General features: G+C 41.9%; 1 protein-coding gene across 2 annotated transcripts in view; it reads left to right on the plus strand.

The window, feature by feature from the left end:
* Positions 1 to 3,632: 3,632 nt before the first annotated feature.
* The window catches only part of STAT1 (signal transducer and activator of transcription 1), a 45,394-nt gene continuing 27,376 nt past the window's right edge, over positions 3,633 to 21,650 (plus strand). The window contains exons 1-10 of one of the 2 annotated variants that reach the window (XM_033230816.1): positions 3,633 to 3,872; positions 4,243 to 4,396; positions 7,947 to 8,075; positions 8,834 to 8,978; positions 10,285 to 10,383; positions 15,743 to 15,832; positions 17,199 to 17,277; positions 18,349 to 18,440; positions 18,656 to 18,807; positions 21,448 to 21,606. In XM_033230816.1, coding sequence (XP_033086707.1) covers positions 7,948 to 8,075; positions 8,834 to 8,978; positions 10,285 to 10,383; positions 15,743 to 15,832; positions 17,199 to 17,277; positions 18,349 to 18,440; positions 18,656 to 18,807; positions 21,448 to 21,606 — 944 coding nt within the window. In that variant the 5' untranslated portion in view covers positions 3,633 to 3,872; positions 4,243 to 4,396; position 7,947. The remainder of the gene's footprint in view (positions 3,873 to 4,242; positions 4,397 to 7,946; positions 8,076 to 8,833; positions 8,979 to 10,284; positions 10,384 to 15,742; positions 15,833 to 17,198; positions 17,278 to 18,348; positions 18,441 to 18,655; positions 18,808 to 21,447; positions 21,607 to 21,650) is intronic. The other variant, XM_033230817.1, reaches the window with a different exon arrangement.

The following is a 21,650-nucleotide window of genomic DNA, read 5'->3' on the forward strand; positions in this document are numbered from 1 at the left end:
TAAGACCAGTCTGGCCAACATGGCAAAACCCTGACTCTACTAAAAATACAAAAAATTAGCCGGGCTTGGTGACGCAGGCCTGTAATCCCAGCTACTTGGGAGGCTGAGGAACGAGAATCACTTGAACTCAGGAGGCGGCGGTTGCAGTGAGTCAAGATTGCACCAGTGCACTCCAGCCTGGCCAACAGAGCGAGACTGTGTCATCAATACATACATACATACATACATACATACATATATAGTATCCAGTTGGTTTCAGACCAGCAGCAGTCCGTTGGAATTTTTAGATAATTTAGAATTTTGATTTAGCGTGGGTACCTGAGGCATACTGTCTCTTAGCAGAGGGAAGGAGCACATAAGAACAAGTTGATTACAAAGAACATGCAGTTTCAGGTCAGATGGTCTATACATCACAACTGTCCATATTCCTTTGGAACAAGTCACATGGCCAAGGTCAGAGTTACAGCACACAGAGAGGTATACTCTACCCTTAGTGAACCATGGCAAGGGGTAGGAAGGGACAGAAGAGATTTGAAAATAATGTAGTCTACAGACATAGTGTTAGCTGTTTTTTCTAGCTTTGTGTCTTTTGCAAATTTGACATTGCTGATATAGAGACACAGCTTTCCAAGCTGACTGTTACAAGGCAACCATCACACATTTGTATCTGTCAAATTATGGATTTCTAGGTTTTTGTTTGGCTTTGGTTTGATTGCTTTTTGAAGCAGTCAATATGTTATACAGTAAGAACATATAAATAGTTTATCCTTCAGGAACACTGAATCTTGGAGACATAAGGATTGGACACTTCAAAAACCATAATATTAGGAAGTGTATAGTTATTGTCCAAATAAATAGAGACACATATATTATTAGGTCATTCAGAGACCCCAGATTAATTGCTATAGGTTGAAGTGGTTCTAGAAAGAGAATATAGTATTTGGGCTAGGCTTTAACAGGTGGATAAGAATTTGGTAAGTGAAGAGAGTAAGGGGCAAGACTTGCCATTCAGTATGTACAAAGGGGCAGAAATCAGGAAATTAAAGGCATGGGGGGAGTGTTGGAGCTAGGCAAGGTTAGTTGGGAAATGGGACAATGACAGGAAAGGATGGAAAGAAGGAAAGAGACATTTTGTGGAGGATCCAGACTAGCAGACAACATTTGTGTTGATCATATGTGCAAGGAGAGTTGTTAAGGCTTTTGAGCAGGGAATGACTACATCAATGCAGTATTTTAAGGAATTTAATTTGGCAAATATAGTGAAGGAGAAAGAGACTAGAAAAAGGTAGTATACCTAGAGATTAGCATAGCATTCCAATTCTCAAGTGATGAAGGCCTATGGTAGGATATTGTCATGGATGCTAAAACAAAGGGGGGTAAGGAAGGAAGCATCCATAGATCTTGATGATCCAAATTGGGATTTGGAGTGCCAAATAATCCTATTTGCAGATATTAGGATTATTTAATTCCTTCATGAATATTGAAGCTAATATCTGTGCAAGTTTTATAGTACCAGAAAAAAATATTTTTAACATGTAATCTACCATTCCTAGAGTCAGCTTGTGATATGGTTTGGCTGTGTCCCCACCCAAATCTCATCTTGAATGGTAACTCCCACAATTCCCACCTGTCATGGGAGGAAACTGGTGGGAGGTGATTAAATTATAGGGGCGAGACTTTCCTGCGCTGTTTTTGTGATAGTGAATGAGTCTCATGGAGCTGATCATTTTTAAAAAGGGAGGTTCCCTGCACAAGCTCTCTCTCTGCCTGCCGCCATCCATGAAAGATGTGACTTGTTCCTCCTTGCCTTCTGCCGATTGTGAGGCCTCCCCAGCCATGTGGAACTGTAAGTCCATTAAACCTCTTTATTTTGTAAATTGCCCAGTCTCAGGTCTTTATTAGCAGTGTTAAAAACGGATTATTACAGCTTTTTTCAGAGAACAGTAAAACATTGTCTTGGTCCTTGGGTAAGAGCAGAAGGGACCTTTTTGGTGCCCTGGCATCTCTTTGCAGAGAAGGCTGTTTTCACTGCTAACTTGCTTTGTGAGGGTGCATCTGTGACAAGAAGAACAAGTAGATGTGCAAAGAATAAAAAAAAAAAACCTCACACACACACACATATAGGCATATCCATAGGAAATTATTCAGATCCTTCTCCTACCCCAAAGTGCCTAATTATTCAAGGCTTGACTCAAATCCCGTCTACTTGAAGGAACCAATTGATTTTATGAGCATGTAGTCTAAGAAGATTTAGTTTGTCTGGCTTCATTAGGGCCTACCTGGAGAAGTGACATTTGAGCTGAGATTTTAAACTAAGATCTAAAAGATGAGTTAGCCAGCAAAGAGTTGGGTGAAGCAGATGTTAGCTCAAGGGGTTTTCCAAATAGTCGCTGGTGAGAAGTCCATGAGTTTGGGGAGTTTGGGTTATTTGCAGTACTAAATGCTGAAGTAAGCAAAGCAGAGTGGCATATTATGGGGTTGGAGAAAGAGATAGAGAAACCAGGGTTTTATAGTATGTATTAAGAAACTCAATTTTATAAGAGCAAAGAAAAGCCATGGAAGGATTTTCAGGTTGGCAAATGACATGATCTGCTTTTCAGTTAAAAAAACAAAAAAACCACTCAAACTCTTGTATGGAGAATGGATTAAAAGGGAGCTAAGGGCTGAAGAGAGGCAGCCATTCGGGAATCTACTGCAGTAATGGGAAAGAGAGAAAAGGGAGGCAGCAGAAGAGATGGACCAGAGTAAATGAGACTTGAGAAATATTTAGGAGGAAAAATAATAAGGTTTGAGGATCAGGTGTTGAGAGGTGAGGGAGAAGGCAATGTCAAAGGTGAATCCTAGGTATCTGACATGTGCCATTTCCAGAAAAAGAGCAAGTTTGAGGAGAAAGATGAGTTTGGTTCTGAACATAGTTTGTAGAGGTCACTGCACATACAAGTGGAGAAGCAAGTGGGGGTTGTAGGTGTGAAGCTCAGAGGAGAGATGTGGACAGGATAAGCATTTAGGACCCCTCCATCTAGAAAGAAATTGAAGTTGTGGGTGAGGTCATCACAGCACAGCCTTTAGGAGAAGCCCAGATAAAGAAGCTGAGGAACGTCTGGACCCTGACAACCTTAACGTATAATGGTTTGACAGTGGAGGTGGAGACAATGTAGAAAGAATGCCAAAGAAGCAGGAAGAAGCTAGAAGGATGTGTTATAATCATGACCAAGGAAGAAACGTGTTTCAAGAACAAAGACGTCAACTGTGCCCAATGCTTCCGAGCTGTCAAGTAAAGTGAGGACAACGGAAAAGCGTCCCCTGGGTTTAGCAATATGGAGGTCAGTTGCTAAAGGGAGCTTCTAGAATGACGACGTTGCCAAATCTGTCCTCTGCCTGGATTCTCAGTGATGAAGCTAATACAGAGACCTCCAAGTTTGGGCTTCTGCAAACATAGCACGTCCTTTTGGTCGTTCTCTAAGATATGTAAACAGAACTCCAGTACCTAGCGTGGCAACACGGAACCCGGCTGCAGGTCACCCACCCAGCGGCTCTGCCCGAAGCCGGAGGAAACACCCAGAGCGCGAGGGAGCAGCGGCCCGCCGAGGGAGGCGGTGGCGCCCGCGGAACAGCCGCGTCTAATTGGCTGAGCGCGGAGTCGCCCGGTGATTGGTGGGGGCGGAAGGGGGCCGGGCGCCGGCGCTGCCTTTTCTTCTGCCCGGTAGTTTCGCTTTCCAGCCCAGAGTCTGCGGAGGGGCTCGGCTGCACCGGGGGACCGGGCCTGGCAGACCCCAAACCGAGCAGAGGCGGCCCAGCACGCCCGGGAGAGGCTGCACCGCCGCCCCCGCCCCCCCCCCCCCCGCCTAGCCCTTCCGGATCCTGCGCGCAGAGTGAGTGGCCGTGAGGTTCCGGGTGCCGGGGGTGGGACGCGCCGGGACAGAGTCCTCGGGCCGTGCAGTTGGACGCCGGTCGAAGACTGTGCTGCCTCGGGCCGTGCAGTTGGACGCCGGGCGAGGTCTGTGTTGACCTGCGAATCCGCGACCCAGAGAACGTGTCCCGAGTATCCCAAGTGCGAGGAGTGCCCCTTGTTCTCGGAGATGGCACTGCTCAGCACGATTGCCCTTTCCAGTCGTGCTCTGGCAGTAAAGAGGACTTGTGAAATAGAATTTTCCTCTAGAAGGCACTGCACCTTCCCATTTACCCTCACTTTCTCCCGTTTCCACCCCCCTTACCATCAGTCACGTTTTCTTCTTTTCGCAGAAAGTTTCATTTGCTGTATGCCATCCTCGAGAGCTGTCTAGGTTAACATTCGCACTCTGTGCATGCAACCTCGACAGTCTTGGCACCTAACGTGCTGTGTGTAGCTGCTCCTTTGATTGAATCCCCAGGCCCTTGTTGGGGCACAAGGTGGCAGGTCAGTAAATGTTCATGGGATCACATGAATGAGTACATGGCTTCGGAATCTTAATTATGTTTCTATGTTTAAAGATGGAAGGACTTAATGTCTTCCTAGAGTTTAAAAGTGATGTTTAGTTTTTGCAGACCCCCTACCCCCAAAATAATATAATTACTCTTAAAAAAAATTTCTGAAGCGTTCTGGGGTAGGTATGCAGAGGTGTCGTTGATTGTGCTTTGAATGTTGTTTGTATAGATAGGGAGTTGTTTTCATAGAACGGAAATAGGACTTGAGCCTCCAGCACAGTCCATTGTGCAACCATTGCTAAATGAGGATGCTGGACTCACACTTGTGAGATCATAATATGGTTTGCTTTTTAGTTTCTAATTCCATCTGAAATATACACAATTTGAATTCAACAAACTGTTTTGAGCACATAGTATAGGCAGCGCACTGTCCAAGGTCCATAAGATGTTAAAAAGGAAAATAACCCCACTACTCCACCCCCACCACACCTCACCCACCTTCCCCTGCGGGGGCTCTGGAAGCATCACAGAGCTTTACAAGGAAAACTGGAACTGATGCTCTAATAGAGGTACAGAATTCAGTGAGACACGAGTCAAAGAAAGCTTAATTGTGAGTAAGTCTCAGACAACTTTATGAAAGAAGGGACTTTTGTACATAGCTTTGAATGCTGTAGGATTTAGAGATGCAAAAATTCGTGGAGAGGCTGTTCCAAGGGCAAGTAGCTGGAGCAAAGCAGAAGTGTTGGGCACCGTTGAAAAACAGTAAATGATTTGGTGACTGGGTTGCTTTGTTGATAGATGAAGATGGGGTGGGTTGGAAATCCACCTAGGAATGGACAAATCATAGGATTTTTGCACAGGAGATTGATGTGGTCCAATCTGTGTGCAGCAGAGGCTGGATTGGGAAGGTAGAATGTTGGAGACAGGAAGGCAGCAGGTCTTGGGGTGGAGCGGAAAGAATCAACCCTAAATCTGGGATTTGAGCTAGGTGATTGAGAGATGGCCATGCCACTCTCTGAGTTGGTAACAGGTTTTGTGACTTGGTAACAGGTTCTGTGAGAAGATGAGACTGACTCCAGATTTGTGAACATGAGCTTATTTATTTATTTATTTATTTTTTTAGAGACGGAGTCTCGCTCTGTCGCCCAGGCTGAAGTACAGTGGCGTGATCTCGGCTCACTGCACCCTTCGCCTCCTGGGTTCAAGCAGTTCCCCTGCCTCAGCCTCCTGAGTAGCTGGGACTACAGGTGCACGCCTAATTTTTTAGGCTAAAAAATTAGCCATGCCCGGCTAATTTTTTTTGTATTTTACTAGAGACAAGGTTTCACCATGTTGCCCAGGCTGGTCTTGAACTCCTGAGCTCAGGCAATCGGCCCACCTTGGCCTCCAAAGTGCTAGGATTACAGGCGTGAGCCACCTTGCCCGCCCAAACATGAGCTTATTAATTCATCTCTTCTGTGCCAGGTGCTACATATGTACTAGCTCATCCAGCCTTAACAACTAACTGTGGCAGGGTGTGGAAGCTCACGCCTATAAGCACTTTGGGAGGCTGAGGTGGAAGAATTGCCTGAGGTCAGGTGTTTGAGACCAGCCTCAGAAACATAACAAGAGGCTGTCTCTGCAGAAGATTTAAAAATTAGCCAGGCATCTTGGCTCATGTTTATTGTATTAGTCTGTTCTCATGCTGCTATAAAGAACTGCCTGAGACTAGGTAATTTATAAAGAAAAGAGGTTTAATTGACTCACAGTTCTGCATGGCAGAAGGCATATCTTCACAGGTCAGCAGGAGAGAGTGGATGCAAGCAGGGGAAATGCCAGACGCTTGTAAAACCATCAGATGTCATGAGGCTCACTCATTATCATGAGAACAGCATTGGGGAAACTGCCCCCATGATTCAGTTACCTCCACTGGTCCCGCCCTTAACATGTGGGAATTATATTACAATTCGAGGTGAGATTTGGATGGGGATGTAGAACCAAACCATATCACTTGCAGTCTGAGCTCACTAGGAGGCTGAGATGGGAGGATTGCTCTAGTCCAGGGGTTGGAGGCTGCACTGAACTATAATCGTGCCACTGCGCTCCAGCCTGGATGACAGAGCAAATTCCTGTCTACTACACACACACACACAACCACCTTGTTGATAGGGGAGTAAGTTACCTGGGTTCACTTGGCTAATAAGAGATGTTGCAGCTCCCATTGGCTGACAGTCCAGCATATCTGCTTTAGGCACATCCTTATTAGTTACCAAGCAGGAAGGGAGAGAGCCACAGATTTTTCCGCTCAGGTAAAATAAAATTGAACTGAAAAAAATCAAATTGCTACAGCAGGAGTGCCAAGGGGCTGGGCTTGGGTCCATTTCTACTGGTATATATGATGATAACTAGCTTTATAGTCCAGACATTTCCTCATGCTCCTTCGGAAAGACATTTTTGGACTAGGCATGACTTCATGCCTTCATGCATGTACTTGGCTACAAGTATGCATAGATACTCTTCCATGCCCTACTTGAAAATCCAGACCCCTTCCCCAGAGGTCTGGCAGGGCAAGATTCACTTGTGTCCACTCTGCATATCGCCAGCTGTGTGCTGATATAAATCCTAAGTTACATGGTCATGGAAGACTTTCCGTTTTCCTAATGGATTTTAGGACTTCCTTATATCAATTTTTTGTTGTGATTTTTAATCTTTAGGATAACTATATAAAAATGGACTTAACAGTTTTCCAAAGAGATAAGTGTTACTTTATCCTTTTAAATTACATTTAATGGTGTTGTTTTAATATTTACAAATCATTACTTCTTTATGCCAGATTTATTGTTTGTAGTAGGCAAAGAGGAAAATATATCTTTCTAAATGTGTATAACAAAAATATTGAATTTTACCATATGAATCATAAATATAGCAGTTTAGAAATATTTGAGTTAAATTACAAATGTACTGTGATTTGTAGGAGAGCATTTTGGGAGAGTCATGTGATTTGTCTTAAAGCAGGTCTAATTAAAATAATGTTTTTCATGTGTTTATTTGATAAAATCACAAATTCATTTTAAAGGCGTATTTATTGAATACCTACTATGTGGTTGACATTGTTCTGAGGATACACCAGTGCACAAAATCCTCCACCAACATCCATCCCTTCAGGTGGGGAAACCAGACAGTAATCAAAATAAAAAATGTGGTAGGTCAGATGGTCGTGTAAGTACTATGAAGAAAAATAAACCAAGGAAGAGAAAGAGCATGTTTCCAGGGTGGGAGGTGGTTGCAGTTTAAATAAGGAGGCCAGAGAAGGCTGCCCTGGTATGTGGACAACAAGCAAAGACCTGAAGTTGTGTTTTGTGGAGGAGAAAAAAAGTTGATCCCCAAAGTCAATTAAAAAGAGGCTTTAGACTATAAATGCCATTTAAATAAAATATTTCTGGGACAAACTATGTTTTGGATTAAGCAAGATATTTAAGAGTACAACCTGATGCCAAGAAGGCTTTCTTTGAAGCTATGGTTTCCATATACATGGAAAGAATGTATATTCTTTTTCTTTATAGGATGTCTCAGTGGTATGAACTTCAGCAGCTTGACTCAAAATTCCTGGAGCAGGTTCACCAGCTTTATGATGACAGTTTTCCCATGGAAATCAGACAATACCTGGCACAGTGGTTAGAAAAGCAAGACTGGTAAGGAAAATTCACTAGATAGAAGAAGAAGTTTACATCTTAAAAATACTTGTTGATTAAGTGACTTGGGGCCATGTTTACTGGAAGATGAATTCCATCAATGGCCACTGGGATAATTTGTTGTGGATAAGTTTATTGATTTAAAAAATGACATGTGTCTCAACAAAGTTAAGTATATTAGTCATTAAGCACTTTTATGTAGTTTTGTCAAATTTAATTTATGATAGATACTCCTAAATGCTTTGGACAAGTTAGATAATGCTGACACCAATTAGTTTCCAACTTAGGATCCAGACTATAGAAAGAATTAACTTAAAAGAAATAAAGCCAAATTAATGGTTAAACATTGATTAGAAATATGAAGAAGGTAGTAAAATTAAGGGGATTTTTTTTAACTGGTAAGTATTCTACTTTAAAATGTATTATTTGCTAGTTGAAATATTTTAAACGTCCTGAAAGTATTTGACATAGAAAGTGAGGGGTCCCCCTGTTGACTTTTCCCCCTCCAGAGATAGTCACTGTGAATAGTGTCATGCACAATCTCTTAGAGCTCTAGAATTGTTCCTGCTGATTGCACATAAGAGAAATACCACATAAACTACTGCTAAAAGCAATATCAGTTTCAGAAGAAGAAAATAAACCTAAGAAAATACTTAAATTGTTTTTAATAATTTCAGTAAGGAAACCAACATTTGTTTTGTCTGTTTTACGTAGACATTTAGTTCTAGAATGAAATGTGTAAATGTTAAATGTCCTAGGGAGCACGCTGCCAATGATGTTTCATTTGCCACCATCCGTTTTCATGACCTCCTATCACAGCTGGATGATCAATATAGTCGCTTTTCTTTGGAGAATAACTTCTTGCTACAGCATAACATAAGGAAAAGCAAGCGTAATCTTCAGGTATGACCTGGATTTTGTATTTTAGTTGAAATGTTCTCATGTTGATGTAAGGCAGTTTTCTTCATTCAGCAAATACAATTGAGCACACACTTCGTGGTATTTAGAGAAGTAACAGAGACTAAACAACTCCATTTATATTATTTATAGCATCAATAAATATAGCATAAGTAAAATAAGATATCAATTCATTTTATAAACACAGAAGGAATTTTCAAGTTTAAATGTATCAACTCTTAGGTGTCAGTAATTCTGAGAAAAATGTGATGCTATAATCTTGTTTTACCAAAAACAGTCAATATTTAAACCAAAGAAAAGGGGCTGCATTTTAAGAGCAGTGATCTATGGTAGTATATTAAAGCTCCAGGGAACATTAGTAGTTAGGTTCAGGTCCTTGCTATGCAAATGAGGAATAAGTCCGGAAAGGTTTGACTTTCACTTGAGGAAGGGGTGACCTCAGGAACTAGACTCCACCTTGCCTTGCTTCTGGTGGAGTTAGCCTCTCCTGGAAGAAAAGGTCAAAGAAAGATCCAGACATGAGAGAACATGCTACAGAGTTTTAGGAGTTCTTCAAATATACTCCGAGCATGCCCTTGGCCTGGCTATCATATTTATGTCCTGTAATAACAGAACTTTTCTGTTTTAATGGAGGTGAAAGCTATCATTTTCTTCTTTCATACAATACAACTGAACTTTTCAACTTAGGTAATTGGAAGTTTGTTTTTTTTTTTTTTCCCTTTGTGAATGTATTTATAATTTTATATACCAGTGAGTGGGGAAATCAAATTAACTTTACAGAAATTTGCTCTCATACAGACCTTGCATGAATGCACCTGTATAAAGAGCCATTATTGCCAGTGTTTTGCAAACTAGCTTTGACAATGGCAACAGAAAAACCTAAATTAATATCTTTGGTCTGGTTCAAAGCTTAGACCAACAGATGCATTCATTGAGGAATGCCATGTATAGTTTTTATATCATTTGCATTGTCTTGGGATCCTAACAGAAGATAATTGGCCTCAAGAAATATGGAAAGATATTAAAGTAAAAATATTATATGAACCATATGTGAACATACTTGTTTACTCCAATAGTACTTTAGGTACCTGCACTTAGAAAGTTAAAGCAATTTTTGTCATAATTTGTGAAAGAAATATTTTGATTTTAACAAACATAGCTTATATAGAATTTAATAGATGAGAGATGAGATTTCTCAGAGAATGTAAACAAATTCATACCAACTTACAATGCACAATAATGTAAACATTCTGCATTTTAATTTATTTTTGTTCTAACCCCTCAAATCTAGGATAATTTTCAGGAAGACCCAATCCAGATGTCTATGATCATTTACAGCTGTCTGAAGGAAGAAAGGAAAATTCTGGAAAATGCCCAGAGATTTAATCAGGTACTTTTTTCTCATTGAACACAAAAATTGTAATAAATTAAAAATGTATTCATTCATCAAATACTATTGGGGCACATGTCAAAGCAATGGTGAATGTCTCTAATTTTATAGCCCCAAGAAGTGGGAGAATTAGATTTAGAGATTTTATAGAACCAGGCTTTAGGAAAGATCCTAATCTAATGGAATTAAGTTCTAACGAGGAGAGAGACAACATATAAACAAGATACTTTCGGGTAGCATAAAGTGCTGAGAAGATAACATGCTGAGTTCATGGTGTGGCTGGGAGTAGGGTTGTTCCTTTAGACCAGAGTCAGGAAAGGCCTGTGAGTTGCTGGCGCAGGAATGGAAGCAGGCAAATCGTGAGTTCTTGCAGCTGTCCAAGGGAGAGGCAGTGGAAGTTTGCGCTCAGCAGAATCAGTGGAGGTAGGAAGAGGTGGACAGATTCAGGTTATGCTTTGGATGTGGTGCCAGCATAGAAGGATCCTTATATTGAAGGATTAGATGCAGGAGTGAGCAGAAAGTCAAGGATGGCTCTACAGCAGCTACTAGAACCCCTTGAAAACTGATAATGCTGTTCACAGAGCTGGGAAGGCAAGGAGCAGGCAGGGGCAGGAGTTTTGTAGGACACAGTAGGTTTGTGGAGAGAAGAGGCTGATGGGAAAATCAAGGGCTTTGTTTTGAGCAAGATCAAGATACCTATTAAATATTCAAGACATCAAACAGTCAATGAGTCAGCGTTGTACTAGTATCAAGATTTTTGATCATTGTTTTATTAATCCTAATACAAACCTTCCTAGCTGTCAGGGTTCAGCAGAGTTTTGAAGTTGCTATGGCATTTAGTATTCCTTTCTTGAGCAGTGGGGTGGTGACAACAAGCCAACAATCCAATGTTATGGATTGTTCTGGAGGAGCCCATTCCTATATGGATGCCAGGGGACACAGTATGCGTCCCGTGTGCATTTCACCAACAAATAACTACCAAAGTGAACTGTGCAACAGTGGAGAGGGAGACAGTTTAAGTGTGGTGGAAGATGCCATTCTCCACGCACTGCCTGAGCATTTGTCCCAGTCTGTAGACATGCTGAGATGGGAAATTATTGTTCCCATTATTTTTTGCTTTAGTGTAAGAGCTTTTAGAAAATAGATTTAAGAGAATATTGTGCTGTCCACACTCTAGTAGACTATAAATGTTTCGTGTGCTGTCTTACAGCACATTAAGTTTTTTTCTTTCTTGATTTATTTGTGGTGAATAAACTAATTGCGTGTCTGGACAAAAATTTAGGTCCATAGGGTTTGAAGGGATAGGGAGAATATCTTTCAGGTGGGAGGGAAAGACATGAGGTGGATTCTAAGTTTCCCTTTGCTGTTCCATCTTTGTGTTCTTGAGGACTAATGGTTACCGTATGCTGAGTGCTTATCATGTTGCAGGCCCTGTGCTAAGCACTTTATAAACATTATTTCGTTTGAGTAAATACTTTCAAAACTGTCACTGAAGGTAGGTATTCTTATCCCCATTTTAAAGATGAGAAAACCAAGGTTTAGAGGTCAGGTACTTTGCTCAGGGCCACAGAGTTAATGAGAAGTAGGTTTGGAATTTAAACCCAGTATTGTCCAACTCTAAAACTAGCTCACTGGAGAAGTCGCTCTTCAGTTTTCTAATCTGTGGGATGGGATGTGAGGGCTTTCTGGCTGGAACTTCTCACACCCATGAAGTGCCTATTCCCTTACTTGGACTACTGCTCATTCCATTGAAAAGGACCCCCTTCCTAAGCAGAAGACTTTGTTTGATCTCAGGCCTGTGAATAACCAAGTTCCCATCCAGATAAGGTCTCTAGAGGTACAGTAGTGAAATGAGAAAGTAAGAGTCAATGACAGCTGAAGTCCCTTCCAACTTCAATGTTTGACATTCCTGTGGTTTCAGTACTCCTGGTTTCTTAGAAAGTTAAAAAGTTAAGGACTCACTATGAAAGTGGTTTCAGTACTAAAGTGTACAGGAGCAGCCAAGTATCTGCTTAGCAGAAGATGGGAGCAGGGTGGAGGGAAGCAGGGAGGGATGAGAGGAAGGAGTAAGAGAATACCAAGGGTTTGAGTGACTTGGAGGGACTACTGCCCAACTTGGAAGCAGGAAGTTTCTTAGGCCCTGCCACAGTCACCAGGTTTTCCCACCAAGCATCTCCCAGCAAGTCAGTAGAAAGGAGATGTAGAAGCTGGGAATATAGCAGCTCTCTTACAGTCGTTGTTTATATCCCTGTTCTCTAAACCGAGCCTTGATCATTTGGGAGGAGGCCTGGGAAGTCAGAATTCTCCAGTGGCCTAGTCCCTCTCCCTAGGTGTAGTATCCCAGCTGTTACAAAGCCCACAGGACACGGTGCCCACGTCCTGCTGGCTTAGAAGTTGTATTAGTCTGCTCTTGCATGGCTATAAAGAAATACCTGAGACTGGGTAATTTATAAGAGAAGAGATTTAATTGACTTACAGTTCTGCAGGCTGTACAGGAAGCATGGTGCTGGCATCTGCTCAGTTTCTGGGGAGGCCTCAGGAAACTTACAGTCATAGCAGAAGGTGAAGGGGCAGCACACGCATCACATGGCCAGAGCAGGAGGAAGCCGGGGAGAGGTGCTCTACACTTAACCAGATCTCATGAAAACTCATGATCACGAGGATAGTATCAAGAGGATGGTGCTAAACTATTCATGAGAAACCGTCCCCATGATCCAGTCCCCACCAGGCCCCACCTCCAACACTGGGGATTACAATTCATGAGATTTGGGCGGGGACACAGATCCAAACCATATCAGAATTAGACAACAGCAGAGATTTCCCTGCACAGGCAGAAAGCTGTATGGAACTTCTTAAAGTGACAACTCATCCCGACCGCCCAGAGAAACTCCTTTTGTCACTTAGTGATACGTGGCACCTTGGACTTACAGAGGATACCAATAACGTTCATGTATTTCTAGTACGCACTTTACAGCTGATGCAATTCACATGCTTTGAACTTCTACTATTGGAGAATATATAACATGAAAGAAAACTTCCTCTGAAGAGAGAATAACTTTGATGATGTATGCCTGACAAAGATAAAACAAAAAATTGTGGACCAATTTTACTTACGAGTATCAATATAAAAGTCCCCAATAAGATATTAGGGATCAGAAGTAAATACTACATTAAGAGAAGACATGACCAAATATGATTTATTATAGGTCACAAGGGTAGACCATGACTGGGCAACCTATTAATGCAATTCACTAAATTAATAGCTACAAGGATAAAAAAGCATTTACTTCCTTCCACAGAAGCTGAGAAGACCTGACAGAATTCAATGCTCATTTCTGATGAAAACATTGAATAAGATAGGAATTAATGGATACCTCTTTAACATACAAAAATATGTATCTCTCCATTCTAGAGACAGTAACTTATTTAACTAGGAAAACTCCAGTAAGTCAGAAACACAGCAAGGATGCTGTGTTTCCACTGCTATTTAGCATCGTATTGGTGGTATTGGCCAATGCAGTTAGACAAGAGAAAACCACTAGAAGCATAAGAATTAAAAATAGCATCATAAAGATATTAGCTCTCCCTGAGTTTACTTGTAATTTTAATGTGATTCTAATAAAAATACCAACAAGTTGCTTTCTGGAGCTATACAAATTGGTTCTGAAATTTATAAAAAATAAACATGCGGCCGGGCGCGGTGGCTCAAGCCTGTAATCCCAGCACTTTGGGAGGCCGAGACGGGCGGATCACGAGGTCAGGAGATCAAGACCATCCTGGCTAACACGGTGAAACCCCGTCTCTACTAAAAATACAAAAACTAGCCGGGCGAGGTGGCGACGCCTGTAGTCCCAGCTACTCGGGAGGCTGAGGCAGGAGAATGGCGTAAACCCGGGAGGCAGAGCTTGCAGTGAGCTGAGATCTGGCCACTGCACTCCAGTCCGGGCGACAGAGCGAGACTCCGCCTCAAAAAAAAAAATAAAAATAAAAAAAAAAATAAACATGCAAGAATAGCAAGGCAACTTCTGAACAAGTAGAGCAATGAAATGGGACTGGCCCTACTAGATAGACTATAAATCCTCTATAGTCCAATATCCTTCAAGGGTTCAGGCTTATGAATAAATAGGCCAATGGGAAAGAAAAGAAAAATCTAGGAGGAAACCCATGTGCATATGGAAATTTATGTGATACAGCTGGCAGCTCAGAGCACTGGGGAAAATAATGGACTTTTCAGTCAATGTTGTTAAGACAAATGGAAAGCTAATTGGAAAAAAAGTGAAAGCAAAAAGTGGGCCCATACTTCACACTGATCATGAGAACAGACAAATGTATCAGTGATCTAAAAGTTAAAAAGTAAAAGAAGGAAACCTTGCGAGTGCTAGGGAAAAAAAAATGAATGAATGCTGTAATGTCAATAGGGAAAGGCTTTCTAGTATAAGGAAAATTCCAGGCATAAAGAAGAAAAGATTGATACAGTCGAATATGTAAAAACACCCCCATAGAATCTGTGCTGTATAGGGCACTGTGTAAGAAAGGTTGACAAATGCAGTTTTTGCTGTGTGGGAGATTTAACTCTAAAGAAAATAACATCTTTCTAGAATTTAATCTCTAGGAGAACAGGGACCACTAGTTACCACTCTAACACCTGAGCCTAGAACATTGCCTAACATTTACTTAGTACCTAGTAAGTATGTGCAGAGTACATCTGGTGTATGAAGCAAGTAGACCCTGTCACTTCTGAGTGTTCTGATTATCAAAAGTAGGACTGAATACTCCTGGGCAAGTCTGGGTTTACATTCATTATTGACTTTACAGTAGCAGATTTTCATTGATGGCCTTAATGGAATGCTTTCATATTTCAGTATACCTCTGGATCACCCAGGATTGTCTTAAAATAGGCTTTTCTGATTCCATAATTATACTAGCCCTTGAGATTTTCCAGCACCTAGATTTTCCATCCTAGGTGGTGAGATGCTGCTGGTCTGAGGACCACACTTTGAATCAGAAAACTTTACGATAAATAAGGACAGGGTTAATAAGAATAATCTTGTGTACAGTATTTGAGAAACCTTGAACTAAATTCCAGTGTGGTACCATGTGACTGTATGAATTAATGGAAACTCCCAGAAATACTGTTTATTTTAGACATGAATTGAACCTAGTTTTTTTGTAGCCTTGTTAACAGTTTGCCAGCATTTTCCAGGGCCTTGGGAAAAATTTCGTACTGACACATAAGTGGGAAGCATGTAGTACATGTCAGAAGGTCTGGAAGGCAGGTGGGGACTTGACTTTGGAGTGTAACCAGCAAGTACACACCCTGGAGAAAATGATGGCTGTAATCACGCCCTTCCCATTACAGGCCCAGTCGGGGAATATTCAGAGCACAGTGATGTTAGACAAACAGAAAGAGCTTGACAGTAAAGTCAGAAATGTGAAGGACAAGGTTATGGTGAGTATTGAGTAAACACATGCATTCATTCTGAGACTTTCTGTGGGGAAAAAAGGTTTCAATCGCTTGGGGTATAAACCTAGTAACTGAGTTCAGTCTTTTAAGTAGTTGGGAAGAAAAATTTTGCAGAAGTCTCAAGCTATAAGTAAACAAATTGGTAAAATCAATGACCAGATAGACTTTTTGAATGGCCTCTTAAAACTGCCAAACATTGAGTTTATCTTTTTCTTCCCTGAAAGATCATGCAGTAAATCTTGACTTTTCCCAGTACCCAGTAAATGAGATGTTGCTGCTCTAAATGGGCCTTTATGTCCACATCTCTCAAATCACAGTGCCCCAGGATAAACGTGGCCCATCTTTCCCAATCATCTGTTCTATCCTAAGACTTGGAAGAGGAGCAAAAATACATTTTATTGAAAGAAATTTGGATACATTTCTGATTAAGACATCCACAGTGATTTTAGGATAAAACTTCCAAGTCAATTTATGGAAGAAGAGGGCTGCTCTGGCGCCCTCGATGGCCCGCATTTACTCCTCTCCACTGTTAGGGCTGGTGCGGGGAGAGGTTGAGGAGTTCTTTTTCACACAAGCCTGTGTTTGTGGAAAAGGCCTTCCAGCTTAGGGGTTTGGTCCTCTGTGGATCTCTGGGTAACACCAATATGGCCTTGACTATATGCTTCAGACAGCATCTTTCAAAACTCTACATTCTTTGGAGCAACTTTATCCTGTGGTCTCCTAGGGAAGCATTTCATTAAAGTAGAAACCGAGTGAGCCCAGTCCAGAAATAGCCATGGAAACCCAGAGAAGAATATGTGGAAATGTGACCAAATCCCAAACAAATGAGGCTCATTTGTAGAATGCACATACAATTTATTGTCCAGGTGGATATGCATTTGAGCTGCCAAGAGGGCACTGTTTGTAATTATAGCAAGTATGAAACCAGGTCTATCCCAGTAAAGCAGAGATGTATGGTCACTTTACTTATTTGGAAGGAATGAGGAAATTTTCTATGAGCTTTTTCCCCCACTGCTGTGGGCTTCACAATGGAGTTTTTAAATCATATCTCAGAGGTAGTCTCAAAATGATGAGGAAGAATCAAAATTTAGGTGCTGGAACCAGGTTAAGGACATACAAATCAGTTTGAGAATTATTGTATGTTTGCTTTTTTAAAAGTGTTATTACGTGCTTATTAATGAAATAGAAATTATTTCATGTGTATGATTAGAACTCTCCAAATCAGATCTCTTTTTGAGGGAGCTGGAATTGTTTTCACGTTTCTCTGGGTTTCATAGAAACAATACTCTGTTGCCTAAAGTATTTGGAAGTTGCTGATCAGTAGAAAACATGTTTACATCTTTATTTGTAGTGTATAGAGCATGAAATCAAGAGCCTGGAAGATTTACAAGATGAATATGACTTCAAATGCAAAACCTTGCAGAACAGAGGTAAGGGTTCACAACTAAAGTGGTGCCCATTGGCTGTGATTTTTTTCTGTTCACACTACATAACGAAGATGATTACTACTTTCTATTTGCCGAGTATTTTATGACTCTGAATTCTTCCTTGATAACCCAGGCCAGGGTTTCTTAACATCCAATACCGTTGACATTCTGGGCTAGATAATTTGTTGTGGGGGCTGTCCTGGCATTGTAGAATGTTTAGCAGCATCCCTGACTTACACCCACCAGGTGCCAGTAGCACTACTCAGGAGCCCTCACTAGTGACAATCAAAACTGTCTCCAGAGATTGCCAAAAGTCCCCTAGGGGTCAGTGACCCCTACTTGATAACCACTGGTTATGTGTTACTCACCTTATTTATTGTGCCTAGCCTACTGACTGACACAGAGTGATAGATATATGGAGTTCCCCTGCCCTAATATCTCAAGTTTCTTCAAACATGGCAGGTCCACACGTGTACACTGCAGATGAGCTCAGTATTTTTCTCATGTTTTAAAGCAGTTTTACTCTATTTTGTTACTGTTGATGTTTTTAATGAGAGTAGCAACAGAAAAGAACTCAAGAATGTGCATTGTGTGGAACATGTAAGGCACTGCCGTTGCTGTATTCATCATCTGGGGTATAGCATGGTTCACAGGCAGAGATTATCAGTATGATTTAGGTAAAAAGTACGAGAGATAGCAACTTCAGCTACCACTTCCTAATCATCTACTGCTCTTTGAAAGCTACAGATAACGCTTTGTATACATTTTTTACCTGAAGTTTTGAATTCTGTTATTTACATTTATTTAGGTAATTACCTGACAGTGTCTTCAGTGGCAGATACTACTATGTCCGATTTACATGGGTCACTGAAAACAAGTATTTTGTTTCAGTTTGCCTAGTTGTTATACTTAGGACTTTTTTTCATGTTTAATAAAGACTGAAGAAAGCCAAACTTTGACCTGTCACTGGGCAGCATTTGTGTCATCTTTATTCTATATATATATGAATCTTGGCTTTTGTTGGTTTTGTCTTCTTTATATAAATATATTTACTGGCTGTCTCTCAATTTATAGAACACGAGACCAATGGTGTGGCAAAGAGTGATCAGAAACAAGAACAGCTGTTACTCAAGAAGATGTATTTAATGCTTGACAATAAAAGAAAGGTAGTTATTTACTTTCCAGAGTAGCATGCCGCTTTTGTTATAGACTGTAAATAATGGAATCAAAATTTAGAAGAGAAGAAAAATTATTTTTATAACCACCTGGCTTAGAGCCCCAGTTGAGAATGAAATGATATTTGCTTTTCTTTTGAAAAATATTTTAAAATTCAGTGATTAAAAATGAATTTATTTTACTTTGTTTCTTCCACTGCCTTTAGGAAGTAGTTCACAAAATAATCGAGTTGTTGAATGTCACTGAACTTACCCAGAATGCCCTGATTAATGATGAACTAGTGGAGTGGAAGCGGAGACAGCAGAGCGCCTGTATTGGGGGGCCGCCCAATGCTTGCCTGGATCAGCTGCAGAACTGGTAAGATTCTCCAAAGCAGAAAACTGGCAGCTGACTGGCTAACCACATAAACTCATAAATGCACCTTTGAGCTGTGTTAGTTGAATGGACCCTGTTAAAACGTTGGTATAGAGTTTGACGTAGTGCAGCTTCTGCTTACCCTGGAAACACTCACTTGGAAAGCACAGTGTTATTCATGACTCTTGCCACGGCCAGCCATGTCTGCTTGGTTTGGGTCACTCCTGTACCACGGCATGTGTCGTCTGACTGTACAAAGCATCAGTGACATGGTCATTACAGAACACATTTAACAACTTGACTCCTAATGTTTCATTTAAAACAAGATAGCTTGAGGCATTTTTCTAGGCTTACAGAAGAGTTTGTTAGGAACCATTCATTCAGTCATCTATCCAGTAATACTTATTAAATGCCTACTGTGTGCCAGGCACTGTAGGACCTGGGCACACAAGGATGAATGATTCTTGGCCCTTGCCAATAAGGAGTTCTCAGTGTGGAAGGGGGATGTAGACATGGTAATAATTCCTTGCAGTAAAAGTTTCCAGGTGCTCTAGCAAAAGGCCATCAGAGGTCTGTGGAGGACAAAGGAAAGCATCTCCAGGGAAAGTTTCATAGAGGAAGTGGCCTTGTGCTGACTCAAAAGTGACTAGGGTTACTCCATGTAGATCAAGGGGAAGTGCTTTCCAGCACAGAGCACAGGATGTGCAAAGGCACACACGTGGGAGCATGAAGGGACTGTATTGGGTGGCGGGAGAGTGGGGTGTCAGGGGAGACAGGAAGGAAAGTGGACCTGGCGGGAGATGCTGGAGCCTGATGGTGCAGGTTCTCAGCACCATGCTAGGAATGCGGGCCGTATGCAGCTGTCCTGCTGAGCCAAGGCAGGCTTTTTTCTTAAGCAGGAGATGTATTTCTCTGATCTTTGATTTAGAAAGGGTGCTCTGGCCACATCCTGGAGGATAGGATAGAAACAGAAAGACCAGTTGGAATACTGTTAGCATATTAGTGTGGTCCAGGTGAGGGGCAACAGGAGCTGAACTTGGGATCACAGAGTGAACATGAGGGAAGGTGGCCTGGGACAATTGCTAAGGATCCAAGGACCAGAGATCTCACGAGGTTATTTTCTATATTGCCAGTTTTTTAAAAATCACAATTAATATTCAGCCATTTATTTTTATTCTGGGAATTGCCTGTAGGTACCCCAGATTTCTTGTGGGTTAGGGCAGAGCTTCTGAGCCCAGTGCGCCCCATGTGCCTTGAGGGATACTGACACCCCTAAGCCCTTCAGGTGGCCAGGGAGGCCTTGGGGTGTCTAGAGCCCCCTAGTGGTCCTCTTAGACCACAGGAGCCTCTTGTAGGGACACACATCCCATCTAGTTTTCCCACTGTGCTGTCTAAGGATTGTCATTTTCTCGGTGTGCAAGCAGAGTTGGGGACACTGGTTTAGCATCACCTCTGGAACTCAGCCAGCTGTTACCCTGCCTGCTCCTTTCCTGATGAAGGCTGCTGTCCCAGGGCTTTGAACTGAAATCGAGTAAAATCAGAAAGTGAAGTAGATACTTTTCCCAGGGAGAAAACACTTTTAAAAGGTTTTCTTCTGTCATTGCTGCAAGCGAATAAAACTGCGTTTCCCCAGCCTGTGTTACTGTTAGCAGTGACTGTAAGGAAGGAAGACGAAGAGCAATCAGTAGGTTTACTCACTGGCTTTCTGTTTTTGGGGTCTAGACTGAGCATATTGCCTTCTCCTTTCAGTTGAGTAAAGCCAGAATCATCTTTCCTTCCTCTCTTCCTGTCCCCGGCCTTGCCTCCCCTCTCTGTGTCTCTTCCTGCCCCTCTGGTCCACATCTCTGACTGGTCCTGCCGAGACACTGCTTGCTGATGCCACTCTCTTCACAGAACCTGCAGTGGCTCCTCGTTGCCTCTTGCATCACCTGGAAGCATCTGCTTTGCTGTTTTCCCTGCCTCTGGCCTCCTCTTTGCCCTGCGCCAGTCACAGATCACCTAGAAGCCCTGCCCCGACCCATCTCTCCTTACATAGGCCTCAGTGGTGTGCAGAAGTTTTTGATCTAGGCTGTACTCAGTGCATGTTAGTTTTACTCCTCAAATAACAAAGCTTCTACTGCTGGCACAAGCCTTGTTCCCTTTGTTTTTCCCTAGAGTGCAGAGCGTGGTATCCTAGGTGGCATTTTGTGTTGCATATAACCACTTGTTGATTTCCATGTGATATGGTTTGGCTGTGTCCCCACCCAAATCTTACCTTGAATTGTAATAATCCCTATGTGTCAAGGGCAGGACCAGGTGGAGATAATGGAATCATGGGGGTGGTTCCCCCAATACTGTTCTCATGGTAGTAAGTCTCATAAGATCTGATGGTTTTATAAGTGGGAGTTTCCCTCCACAAGCTCTCTTGCCTGCCACCATGTAAGATGTGACTTTGCTCCTCATTTGCCTTCTGCCATGATTGTGGGGCCTCCCCAGCCATGTGGAACTATGTGTCAATTGAACCTCTTCCCTTTATAAATTCCCCAGTCTCGGGTATGTCTTTATTAGCAGCATGAGAGTGGACTAATATACCACGATTCCCTTTAATTCAGGCTGCTTCTGGACCGTTTCTCATAGAGACATCTGTGTCTTGTGTCTTCCCAGGTTCACCATAGTTGCAGAGAGTCTGCAGCAAGTTCGGCAGCAGCTTAAAAAGCTGGAGGAATTGGAACAGAAATACACGTACGAACATGACCCTATCACAAAAAACAAACAAGTGTTATGGGACCGTACCTTCAGTCTTTTCCAGCAGCTCATTCAGAGGTAACTCAAGGAACATTTATTTGTACCTTCTGTAATCAGTCTAT

The sequence above is a fragment of the Trachypithecus francoisi genome, unplaced genomic scaffold (genome assembly GCF_009764315.1).
Source record: "Trachypithecus francoisi isolate TF-2019V2 unplaced genomic scaffold, Tfra_2.0 Lachesis_group13, whole genome shotgun sequence".
NCBI classification, from domain to species: domain Eukaryota; kingdom Metazoa; phylum Chordata; class Mammalia; order Primates; family Cercopithecidae; genus Trachypithecus; species Trachypithecus francoisi.